At 35.0% G+C, this 13201-nt stretch overlaps 1 protein-coding gene and 1 long non-coding RNA gene across 14 annotated transcripts; both read left to right on the top strand.

Annotated features, from left to right (window-relative positions):
• The first annotated feature begins 6542 nt into the window (after positions 1 to 6542).
• On the top strand, positions 6543 to 7937 carry LOC113321071. 2 transcript variants are annotated; one of them, XR_003346460.1, is made up of 2 exons: positions 6543 to 6828; positions 7047 to 7937. It is a non-coding gene; the product is annotated as an uncharacterized LOC113321071 (long non-coding RNA). The 2 variants fall into 2 exon arrangements; XR_003346459.1 differs by having other exon boundaries at positions 6543 to 6856.
• Positions 7938 to 9343: 1406 nt separating this feature from the next.
• Positions 9344 to 11529, top strand: LOC113321490. 12 transcript variants are annotated; one of them, XR_003346710.1, is made up of 4 exons: positions 9344 to 9678; positions 9774 to 9899; positions 10048 to 10098; positions 11261 to 11529. XR_003346710.1 is itself a non-coding variant. In XM_026569403.1 (4 exons), exons 1-4 carry the CDS (start codon positions 9655 to 9657, stop codon positions 10520 to 10522), a joined length of 312 nt encoding a protein of 103 aa, XP_026425188.1. In that variant the 5' UTR covers positions 9344 to 9654; the 3' UTR covers positions 10523 to 11055. The 12 variants fall into 12 exon arrangements, 1 of the variants encoding a protein (XP_026425188.1); XR_003346709.1 differs by lacking the exon at positions 11261 to 11529 and adding an exon at positions 10392 to 11055 and having other exon boundaries at positions 9774 to 9892; XR_003346708.1 differs by lacking the exon at positions 11261 to 11529 and adding an exon at positions 10339 to 11055 and having other exon boundaries at positions 9774 to 9892.
• The last annotated feature ends 1672 nt before the right edge of the window (positions 11530 to 13201 follow it).

Here is a 13201-nt window from a genome sequence, read left to right as displayed (position 1 = left end):
AAACTCGTGTACAACAATTGGAATTTCGCATCAGGGTACTTCCTCCTGTAGTCAATGAGAGTATACCAACCAAGGTTTTCCGTAGATAGCTAGGGTCTGGAGTATAAGGTTTTGTGGGTACACCTCTGGTAAACCCTCCCGAGTTTATAACTCGGTCACTAGGGCCACCTAGTTTTCTATATTACTTTTGCTCGAGGACTAGTAAATAATAAGTTTTGTGGTATTTGATAGACACATTTTTGTGTCTAAGTTGTCCTCAATTTTCTGTATTGTTGGTACTCGATTTCGTACTTATTATGGTATTTTATGTGTTTGTAGGTATTTTGAGGAAATAAACATTTATGGAAAATTCGGCTCGAAAAGTTGCTCGGGACATTCTCGGAGGACATTTGCTATATGGACTCCCATTTTGGATAAGGGGCACACCAGCTGATAAGGGGCAACCCAGGGCGCCAACTACTAAGCACACCCCATCTCTGGTTAGGGGGAGTCCTTTCTTCATCGTTCAAATCCGGTTGGATTCTGGCGGGAAAATTTACTTATTCAGCTGTGTGAATTCTGGTTTGGATTTTCACGATATTCTCGTAGGTTTGTACGTGAACTTTCACTAAGATTGAGCTGTCATGACGAAACAGGATCGGTAATTACTTTGGATGTGATAAAATATGAGTCTTCAATCAGTTCTCGTCAAACCAGGGAGGATATATTCTCGGTTTGATTTTCTTATATTTGGATGATACGTATTGCATGGGATAATACTTTCCTCTTTACTCAACAGATTCGACTCTATCAAGCCAAGATAAACAAGGAAATCTAGCTCAGAAGACACCTGTGATAAAAAGAAAAGGAAAGGAAGAACGTGAAGAGTAAAACAGGGCAGTCATATATGGTGGCTTTATTCTCGGATTTTTGGCTATTCTTGGAGCAATGCACGAGTCTACAGAGTTGTCACTTATTCTGGGATGTGTTTGAGTCAATTTGGAGTGTGTCAGTTGAAGACTTTCGCGAGCAGAGACATGAAATAGGAGAAAAATCCCGTATCTTGCATGAAAGTAAAAGAAAATATGTTTGATTGATTGCCGAAATTACGAGGGGTTATTCTTGGTGTTGTGAAGTATAAAAGGGCTTTACGAGAATCATATAGGGGGATGGATAGTTAGGGAGACATTGAGCACATTACAGAGCTAGGAATTTCGAGTTGCAGAGAATAGCCATTTTTCTGCTGCTGTGAAGAACATAAGACGTACATAAAACAGTCGTTGTTGCTACAGTGTCAGCGACAACACTCATTTATCGTTCTTTGTAACAGCTGGTTTGTAACAGAAATAAGTGTTACAAACCCGTTTTTAATTATTTTCTCCCATATTATCATCCTTGTAAGCACCTTTTGAGCAATGAATTATCTTTTTGAGTGTGTTTGCATCATGAGAAGCTAAACCCATCACTGGGACGATGGAGGAAGTTTTTTTTCACCCATCTGGTAATTAAATTAATTCTTTTATAACTATGTGCATAGAATTTAATTGTTTTATGATTTCAATTAATTATTTGTTATTTTGTCTGATGTCGCATGCTTAGTTTTGATTACTTTTGATGCGTCATGCTCACAATTTACAACTAATGTTTTGTGAAATCTAATTTGGCGAAGAATATAGTGAATATTTCTTTTATTTTGATCTATAATTTCCTAGGATTAATTTCTAAACCACTTGAATATTAAAAACAGTGAAATCCCGAGTCCCAGTAAATTCTTCATCCTGTGACATATTTTATATATATTTTCTTATTTTTAGTATTTTCATATTTAAACCTAGAATCAATCTCAACAAAGTCCGAGTGAACGACAACCTTATTTACCACTATCTAAAATCCCATCACCACCGTACGTAAAAACCAGCCACGCCCACTATTTTTTCCACCACCAGTAATGTTACCACCTCCCCCACTCACAAATACCCGCAACTGTTTCCACAACCCACTGCTTCTTTTACCACCACCACTAAAAATTATTAATATAATTTTTAACCAGGATCACTGTAGTACAGTGGTAAAGTCGTTGGGTGATGATACCAGTTACCTGAGTTCGAAACTCGCCAGCACCAAATTCTCTACCGATCAATATATATATATAGTTTTGAATAAACTTATTATTAATAAGAATATGTATTTATTAGATTCATTAAATGAACATTTATCATGAAAAATTAATTAATCATTCATCTTGAGCAATTAATATGACACTAATTAATAAAGTATTTATAATGGTTAGTTGAAAAACCACGGTCGTAGATTTATCTCTCCTAGACAAATCTCGGCCGCTCTTTATCTAGCCTAACTTAGTCAAGCTTTGTTTTGTACTCTAGATGAAAGAAAAGTCTATTACATGTGGAACACGTATCGGAGAGGATGTTGATGAAGACTGAAATTTTTCCAGAAGAAATACCAGTCTTATTAAACAATATATGGCGATATAGGATCAAATCTCCAATGAAAAGATGGGTATCAGAATAAAAGAAAGTAATTAACCTAGGTGACGTTGAAGGGTCGATGAATCGAGGATTTAGCCGATGGTGGTTGCTAAATCCATGGAAGATGGTTTTAGGGTTTTTTGATGATAGCGGTGATGATTAAAAAGAGGGGGGGTTGGGGTTTGCTGTATCTTTTTCTTCCTCTGGACAATTTCTGTTTATACAACCTAAGCTAAATTGAAAGATTGAATATGCTACTGCCCATATCTGATAAGATCTGAGCAGTTAAGGTTTGCCTGAAAAAAATATTCTCTCATCGGAAATCGCTTGTTTGGAGAGGAGAGATATTTTCTGTGTGGTTACGACCTAATAATATCCTCATATTAATCGTCATTTTCTTTTTAAACAAAAATATTTATGGACAAGTATAAAATTTCTAATAAAGCTTCTACCTATTCATATGGATTCCATAATAAAACCGAAATAAAATAACAATATTATCCAATTTATAAAATATAAAATCTAAATTTATTTACTATGCAATTTTTTTTTGCAATATATACAATCAATTACCCAATTTATATTTTTTTAATATATTAATCTTAATTTTAATAATAATATAGCGTTGAATAAGGTTAGTAAAGGATTAATCAACGATTAATCATGACATTTTCCTTAATATTTTAACTTTGTCAATTAGAACTGTTAATAAAAGACAGAGGGAATGTTATATACTTACCTCCAATAAAATCTAATGTGGGATGACAAAATAAACTAAAATTAAGAAATCTGCTACCACTGATGTTTTCATTACAAGTAAATTATGAAGCTATAAGCAATTAACATGTAATTTGATTGATTTCAAAAGTTGTTGTAGTAGTAGTGGTAAAAAGGGGTCTTTTCAGACTTGTGAAGAAAACAATTTTTTTTAGATTTAAATTAAACACACAAATAAATAAAATAGTTCAAACCTTTAGAGAAAAACACCAAGACTTGGATTCCACCATTGACCCATTATTTGATAAATTCTAATAATTAATATTCATGCAATTTTTCTTTTAGAGTGATTCTAATATTATGCCTTTTTTAGATTTTTGAAGTAATAAATGTAAACACCAAGCATGAAACATCAAGAGTCTTAAACTAAGCATGCTCCATCAAAATGAATCACAATTATTCAATAAAAATCAATTTTTCAATTAAAATTCCATGCAAATAATCATGTAATAATATTGCAAATAAATAATAAAGTTAGAATTATACCATAAATAAGGACCAATGGCTTCCTCCGTCGCCTTGGCTAATGGGTTTAGCTCCTCATCCCAAAAACACACTCACAAGATAAATTCATGGCTAAAATAGGTGTTCTTATTGATGAATATAAGATGAAAAAGGAATTTGCAACGCTGTGGTGGTGTTACAGCGCCACTGTTACAAAAGAGTATGGTAATTTAAGACTGCTGTAAACGATAACTATCTACTGCTGTGAAACAACGACAGTGGTATGAAAATAAGTCTGCTGAAGAACGACTGACTCTGCGAGTCTGTTCTTCGTGTTCTTCAGAAGCTTTAATGGCAGCAGCAGCAGCAGCGTTGTCTCCTCTATAATTGCTTCTCCTAGGCTCTCATCGACTCTAAACTCTCTCCTAAAGGTTTCTAAACTTTTCTATGACTTGAACCAACTCTTATATAGTCTTTTAATCCCCAAAAATCTCTACTGAATCCGACTTTTTCTTTTCTTTTTCTTCTCGGCGCTGTTGAGAGAATAATCACCTCTTCAGTGTTTGTACGCGTCTGTTAGCTATAAAATAGGTACCAAACTCTTCTTAAGACGTGAACAAGACTAAATACATTAATTTCCAGCGTCAAACTCTCCCAAATATCTCTCACAAATCTTTGAAACTTGAACAGAAAGTACGTGTCCTGTTTGAACTTTGATTACTTCTCCCGGCCATTCCAGCCCAATTGGTTGGGTCCAATTGATTGTATCAGGCCTTATTAGTCATGCAGAGTCCATACGTACCAAATACAGCAATTGAATCTCCTAAAATCACGTCCAAAATTCGATCTTCAAATCTGCCAGACGCTGCATGCATTTTCCCGCCATTTTTTTAATTCAAAACGTGAAGAAGGTGGGTGCCCTTATCCTGTGCTGTTCTTCCTTTAGCAGCTGCCTGGAAATAGGTCACCCCTTAGTATTTAGGTTACCCCTTATCCAAAATCAAGGGTCTGTATAGCAAGTGTCCTCTGAGGCATTTTCCGCACTTTTTTCGGGGTTCCTCCGGGGTATTTCTGGGATACTTCCGGTACACTTCTGAGGCGCTTCCGGTACGTTATCAACGGAGGTCCAGATACCACATTTTTAACCAAATTCGCCGCAAGAGATTATTTTCCAAAAACACCTACAAATACATAAAATAACCAAATAAGTACAATATCGAGTACTAACAATATATACAAATGAGCTATATTAGACACATAAATGCGTCTATCATAATTGTCAACGCTAATTGCAGTAGTAATAAACCTTAAGTATATCCAAATGACTTGGTTCTTTAAAAATATAGGGAATCTTTTTTCCTAATTTAAGTATCTAGTAAAGGCAATGTTTTTCTACATAAATGTTTCCCTCATCTGAAATTTGCTCAAGTAAACATGTTGAACCATCATTGTAATTAAATTAATCAAGAATGAAATAAGAGCCAAATTGGATTATAGACGTGTCCACTGGATGTCAATTATGTTCTAGAATGTGGACTTAGAGCAGTTACTATGAAATGAATAAATTTGGAGTTTGTTCATTTTTCTCCCACTATGAAATGAACAAACATAACAAAATGGATGTTTAAATGAACAAATCTGTTCATTTGAACATCGAGTCGGAACATCTGTCGCGCGTCTGCTGTAAGGACGCGCGACCTTACTACGAATGCTGACGTGTCAATTTCATCCGCGGGACCTTACCACGAATGCTGACGTGTCAATTTCATCCGCGGGACCTTACCACGAACGCTGGCGTGTCAACTTCATCTGCGCGTCTGTACAAGAAACGCTGGCGTACAATTCAGAAACGCTGGCGCACAATTCTGAATCGCTCATTACTTCTTTTAATATTTTAATACAGGTGGCAGATATATAATGTGTTATAATATGTTTAAGTGGGGAACATTAATCATTGGTATATAAAAAATATATTTAAATATTTAAAATGGGAGACAGTAATCATTGATTTGAGAGATTATAAAATGAAATAATATAAAAATTAATATTATATTTATATCCAATAAAATAATGTTTATTCTTGTACTTGTTTAAAATAGGATGTACTTGGCGAGAGATTCAACAACGCGCGTGTAATAGTTGCTCGCTAACTGAGATTTTCATAGTGGAGAAACGGGTTTGTTCATTACTTGGCTGAACATATTTTTGTGTTTGACCATTGCCATGGGAATTGCTCTTATGTGTTTCAATTAAAGAATGCTGAACCAAAATTATCGGCTAGTAATCATAGTGGAGTTGGTTTTTCTAGTTGGATATTAATTGGATTTAGTTTTAAAGCTGGACTGATAAGGAAATATCTGGAATTTTGTCTTATATATAAAGGTAATGCTGGCATTTATGATGAGAAACGAATCGACAAAATGAATGAGTATACGTAGAAGCAATAACCATTTCTGTCATGTGTACAACCAATTTTGTATACATCTCCCCTCTTTTAAAATGCTAAATCGTATAAACTCCCACATTGTATGGTGAGTATGACACTCCCTCAAATTAAATTAGATAAAAAGTTTGGGTATTTGTAAATCTGGAGAGGACATTTGGCGGGATTTTATTGGTCAAAATAGTAAAACATGAATTACACTCTGTTTACACCATGTATTTAATTTGCCGTTTGTAACACCGTTAGCTAAAACGTGTGTATATAATACTTACGTGTGATTTTTCAGCTAACTAATTACTTACACTTTGTTTACACCAAAAACTTAACTGTACGTTACTAACGTCCGTCAAGTGTACACTACACCCGTGAGAAATCTTATGTAGTAGGGCTTTCCTCCTGCCATACTTTACTTCTTCTCTGCTGAAAACCCATCTATGAATCGTACCGTTCTCCAACTCAAACCCATGAACCTCAGCAATTTTCTACCCTGCTTTCTCATCTGCTACTCCAAATCAAATACCCAATTAAAATTCCTCTTTTTTCATCGCTGTTTCTTCGTCTCGGCATCGAATTCGAACAAAACCCTAACCTGTAAACCTAAAACCATCTGAGACCCATCCACTCATCCAAATTGGGTTATTCAAACACAAATCTGTGCTAGATTCATATACGTCGCAACTGAAAAATTGATTTGATGTGTGATAATCTCCCTTAAGTTTTTAATGTTAAGTTTCTATTCGGATTTGATTTGTGCAAATTGATTTCCATGTTATAGTTTAGGTTTCTTAAGGTTATATTTGTGTTTTTTGATATTTATTTTGATAAAACTACTACTGATTTGGGTATATTTTGTGCACAATTGATTTGTTAATATTCTGCATATTTTTTGCACGATGGCTTTGATGGTGAAACAGATGGAGTTGATGATGGAGGCCGTGGTTTCTATGATGATGGTGGGAACTGGAGATTGAGGAAGTTTGATGTTGAATGGGTTTGTTTTGTGTAATTGAAATTGCAGGGAATTGGAGAGCTGTTGAAGATTTCCTCGATGCACAATAGCACCACCAGATCGTGCAAATCAAATGTTTGACAAATTGCTTGAATGAATATGTTGTCCATGTCGCTACACCAGAGGGGTTACTGCGAGCTGGTTATGATGGGTTTACTTGGAGTTTCAAAGGGTTTGCAGAGGAGTTTGGTTAGAAAAGAAGGAGGGGTTTTGCTGATTGTATTCAAAGTAGTGGATATCCAGATGGCAGACTGAAATGGATGGAATATTGAGAAGCCAGGAAGGTAGATCTGTGCTACTGGTGCAGACTGCTCTTCCCCCAAATGTGGACTTGATAAATGATTTTAGAGGATCTTTGAAATTGGTCAAATGTAACAGAGTAGGTTGACGATGACTACAATTTGTGACAGTAAGAGTCTATCATCGTGCTCAGGACTATCTAAACATGAAGGTTTTGGAAGTGAATGTGAGTTCTTGAAACTTGAAAACACATCCGTTTTGTAATTCTGGTTCTGGTGGTTGTTTTGATTAAATAACATTTTAATCTACTGTGATGATTATCAGAATTTTCATGTGTTTGGATACAAGGTACTTGCATTATGGCTTGGAGCACCGTCGAAAAGCTCTTATGCTTCTGTGAGCATAGTTAAGTCGAAGTGATGTCGTTGTACATTATAGCTTTAGCTTAGGTAGTTTGCTAATCTTGGATGAAAGTGGTAAGGGTAAACCGGTGGGAGTAATGTGGGGTACATAGTAAATTATCTGAATTTAAAGAAGTTTTTATGCATTTAGCTCATAAATTTCCTTTACTTGCCAATTTTCTTTATTTGCCTAAAGGTTATTGTGTGTAAGGCCATTTTCAAACTGTGGTACAGAATATATGCCCTATATGAGTTTATGGTATTCTAAGCTCTAAACTGCTGAAACACAGACTCCTACTGGAAAATACAACTGCACCAAAGCGACCACACAAGAATCCAGTCAGTAGAAAAACAACCTAAACGATTTTGTGATTGCCTTTTGGTGCTAAATCCAAGTTTATAGAATGGGGAAAGGAGTGTTTCTTCGTAGTTTATGAATCTTATGTTGTAGGGTTCTATGTTCATGTTCAAACTGCTTTCCAAATGATTTTTGGGTGCAGAACTGGATTACCAATTCTTGGAGACGAATGCTATTGTTTGCGGTCAAATGGAGTAGTTAGTCTTCTGCAATCTCAAAAGAATTGGCATTCATACATCAACCGGGTAGATTATAAAAAATAGTATTGAAGCGTAGTATGTAATAAGGAATATAAAAGATAGTGTATCCATGAAAACCATTCACAAGGTGGCGTAAAAATGAAACACAATTTTAGCATCCGATAGATGTTGTATACCATTTAATTAGCTAATACTGCATTTTTAGCATCGGATAGTTGCACACATTTGTAGAATATTCAGTTGGCTGATGCTACCCGCCAACTATCTAATGATATTTGTTTCAGGCATCTTCAAGTTTTACGGTTTTTCTTTTTTTACCAAATCAAAAAATGCATCTGGGTGGGCAAGGCAAAGTCGAGGCACACCAAATAAAAAAAATTCTAAACGACGCGCTGAGGGGAAGCCGAGTTACACTTGCATTCCTACGGGGCTGGGCAAAACCCCACGACAACAAATAAAAAATGCACGACGAAACGAGGCGAAGTTGAGTCACACCCAGTAAAAAATACATCACGACGGGGCGAGATGAAGCCTCGCGACACCAAATCAAAAATGCACGATGGGCGAGACTAAGACATATCATACCAAATCAAAAATATGGTTAAAGGAAAAAGATAATCAAAAATCCTAAACGACATGACGAAACAAAGCCGAGCCATACCAAATAAAAAATCCAACAGAGCGAGGCAAAGTGGTTTTTGGATCCGCCCGATCGTAGCACGGGCATAAAATCCAGTTATGCATTATATCTCGAATTTTTAGCTTATAGCTTTACTAACGAAAATATTATGTGATTTTCATCATCTGATGAATGTTTTGTGTATCTATATGAACCCTATTATTGGGCCTGTTTTTTGGGCTCACAAAATGTCAAATTGTTACGAAGTAGTAGTATCCATAACGGTCCTTTATCCAGACAATTTGGCAATTGTTAATGTGGGAATATTACAAATACCTTTATTTCTGATGACCTTTAAAAATACCCTTACCAAAAATAATAATACCCCTACACTGAAATCCCGAGATTATAGATTAGTGATATACCCCTACATAATAACACGACATATTGATTCACGATCTAATTCAGTCATTTTTTTCATTTATGTTTTTGGTTTCTCTCTCTCTGAAAAACTAAATGAAAATCGTGCAAAATCAAACCTAAAATTGAGTTGTTGATTGTGTTAGAACATCAACAAGATCAATTTAGAGGAGAAAATCAAAAAACGAAAAATCAAAAAGCTGAAAAATTAGGGTTTACAAATCAATTTTAGTGTATTGATCCGTTGTTGAATTAACGGTCTTCTTCGACAACAAATGTTTGAAGATTCAAAATCGAAGGTAAAGATCGATATGTACGAGTATAAATTTAGTTCGCATTTTTTTGATTCAGATTTTTTAGGATTTGGTAATGATTTCATCTGTTTGAGCCGTAGATAAGAAACTTTGATGATAGGAGGTGGATATGGTGGTTGGAGACAAGAAAACGGTGGATATGGTGGTGCTGATGGTAGAGAAGTCGGTGGATACAGTGGAATTGAAAAATCCACTTGAGGTGATTCGTATGTATTCATTAGTGTATTGATCCGTTTTTAATTCATTTGATGTTAATTTTTATGAGGTTTCCTCCTATGTTTAATTAGCTGTTGCTGGAATTTTTTTGAGCTATACAATAATATAACTTCAACTTCCTTGAAATCCTGGAAACAGAATCGTGGGGAAACATGTTGAACATTATACTGGGTTTTGTCCGCGTTGCAGGTATAAAATTGTCAGATTTTAGTTTATGTGGGATTGACATTGTATGAGGCACTTGGATTGTGTATAGGAACGAAAGTAACTGCATCTTTAGGAACATATAGGGACACAAAATGGAGGGCCTACCAGCTACTTTTGTATATTTTTGTTGGTTTATTTGCGTCTGTTGTGCTGGTGGGGGTAATAATCCATATATCATAATACATCTTTATTGTTGGGCAATACTTGTTTTTGTTGCTGCAGTGGTACTTGAGAGAAGTCATTGAGTTTTTGTTGCTATACTTCTTGTTGAGTAGGTGAAAGTGAAACTGAATTTTCATACAGAAGAGGTATACCACAAGTATCATTTGATGTGGATGAGAAAATGGGTATAATCACATTAGCAATTTCTGTTGGTGTTGTAGTACTAGTAGTGCAGGAGTCATGATGGAGCAGTCTTGACGAGTATTTAATGGCAACGTTGATGATGTTGCTGCCAAGAAAAACAGTAGTTTATGGTTTGTTAAATACTATACATTCTCCTTAATAATTAGTACAGTAATTTGTTCGTCATAATTGTACCGCATGGTATTTTGGTTTAGTAATTTCTTTTCCTTGAGTAGTGTGAAATTGAACCGATCCTGTGGTGCAATGGTAGCACAACTGACTCCATGTCAAAAAATGCGTGTTCGATTCACGTCAGGTTCACTAATTTTTGTACATCAATTTTTTGGGATCAACATTGGTTGTTGATACCATATTTTGGGGTCAATTTTGGTTGTTGATACCATATTTTTGGATCAACATTGATTATTGATATCATAAATAATTTGAACGTTTTATGAATTTTTGATTTTGGGGATCAACTTTGGTTATTGACAGTATATTATCTATTATTTTATTTTTGATTTTTGTTTTGGGATCAACTTCGGTTGTTGACACCATTTTTATGAATTTTTTGTTTTGGGATCAACTTCGGTTGTTGACACCATATTATTATTTTTGTTTTTGTTTTTTGGATCAACTTCCGTTGTTGACACCATATTTTGGGGATCAACTTTGGTTGTTGATACCATATTTTTTATTTTTATTGTCTGATTATTTTTCTTGATCAACTTTGGTTGTTGACACAACTGGTGGTGGCGGCGTCGGTGGTGGACTGGCGGCGACGGTGGTGGATTGGCAGTGGTGGCGTGGTGGTGTTCCGATGGTGGAGTGGTGGTGGTGGTTAGTAGGTGGTGTTCGTTGGGAGGTAGTGGTGGAATGGTAGTTGAATGATGAAAGTGGTGGATATGTGGTGGTGCTACGGTGGTGAAGTGATAGAGAAAGAAATTTGTTGTATTTTGAAATTAAAAAAAAATATATGAGTGAGGGTATTAAGGTAATCTATTTTTAAACGGATAAGGTTTTTAAATGTGGGGGTATTTTTATTGTTGTATAAGGATATATTTGTTGGGTGTCAAAGCTAAGGGTATTTAATTAATATACTCATGGTTAATTCGTGCCCGTTTTAATTAGTGGTATTGAATTTGATTGACTTACTAACCAAGATTGACAACTCAATTAGTTTGATTTATATTAACCATCAGGAGTTAGCCCAGTCAGGATCCTGATTCTCAAGTAGGAGGTCAGCGGATCGAGTCTTCGCTCAAGAATTTGGAAATCTCATGAAATACTTCCCTCATGTAAAATCTAGTTTAGAGTTTAAGTTCTTAATGTATCCTTTCCTATTAAAAAAAAAGATTTATATTTTAAAAATTGAAAGAAATTTTTTTATTATTATTTTGAAGAAGGAGAAAGGGATTTGTTTGGAACTTTTTTGAAAACTTTAGAAAAATACGGTGAAACATATCCTTAAAACAGTCAGCAATACCTCATAGTTAACTTCATCACAATTTTGTTGATTCTAATATGTTAAAATATGTTAAAAATATTCTTTGTCGTAGTTTCGGCCGGGAGATGATGTCGACCCAGCCGTAAGTACGAAATATTGGTCGGGAACTTAAGAACTCCCGGCCATAAAATACTGTCACGGTTAGGAAATTAAGAACTCATAAACGTAAATTCAGTCCAGAATCACCTGTATCTGCATTACGTCTGGGTTAATAAGCTTAAAAGGAAACTTTCCTAGTCGTAAGTGACTTTCTAGTTTGAAATTTTTAGAGTTTTGACATACACGCTACGACTTGAAATGTAAAAATACTTTCATTCATTAAACCACGTAATAACCCATTAAATACTTACTTGAGCCACATTATAAATTGTTTATAATATCCCCTGTGATTTATTAAGAAGTCCCTGATGATGACAAAATGAGCTTCGTGGTTGAAATTTGAACATTTCCATTTTCTCAATTCCTTTCTAGCTTGAGCTACGATTTCAGCGTCAGTTTCGCCTCTAAATCGAAGTTGATTGCAAATATGAAGAAAAACTATATATTCTTCAACTTGTCTTAGTATTTCTCCAAAACAGCCAAACAAATGATTATATCACAGTTATTAGTATTACCGGTTTAATTACAAAAGTTTTCATAAATCTTTTTCCAATAACTAACACGAAATATACCACATCGCCTTCGTTCTTCTCCCCTCTTTGGATAGAAAGTACATAGTTTGGGCAAAGAGATAAGTCTCTATCCAAAGTAAAATTGAGTTGATTCATTTTGAAGTACATTACATTGAGATTGTAAGGGCTTTGGTGGAGATTATTTACGTACAAGGTGTAATTTTGATTTGTGATGGATGGGTAATATGGATGTGGACTTATTTTTTATATAAATAAGTGATGAAATGGTTGTACTCTTCTTCAATGGATACCCTATTAGTCTTCCAGCGGATCTAATACTGAAAAAGCGGGGGTCTAACAACACCACCCAATATTTCGCTTAGCAATCTGTATGGACTAACTCCGAAATATTTTTTAGAGAATCAACTAGACAGTCAGACTCAATCTAGGTAAAAGTATCTCAAGGAGTTAATATATCTCGCTTGTTTTGATTTACTCAAGCTAATAGAAATCAGAGAGTCTTCAATCAAACACAAGGAATAACTTGGATGGTACCAAAGACCAATATCCAAAGATCAATCAATGACAATCAACAACCAAAGTTTGGATTACTCTAATTGAT

This window comes from Papaver somniferum, chromosome 11 (genome assembly GCF_003573695.1).
Source record: "Papaver somniferum cultivar HN1 chromosome 11, ASM357369v1, whole genome shotgun sequence".
Taxonomy (NCBI): Eukaryota; Viridiplantae; Streptophyta; class Magnoliopsida; order Ranunculales; family Papaveraceae; genus Papaver; species Papaver somniferum.
The sequence above is the reverse complement of the archived record's forward strand: the minus strand, read 5'-3'. Positions and strand labels throughout refer to the sequence as shown.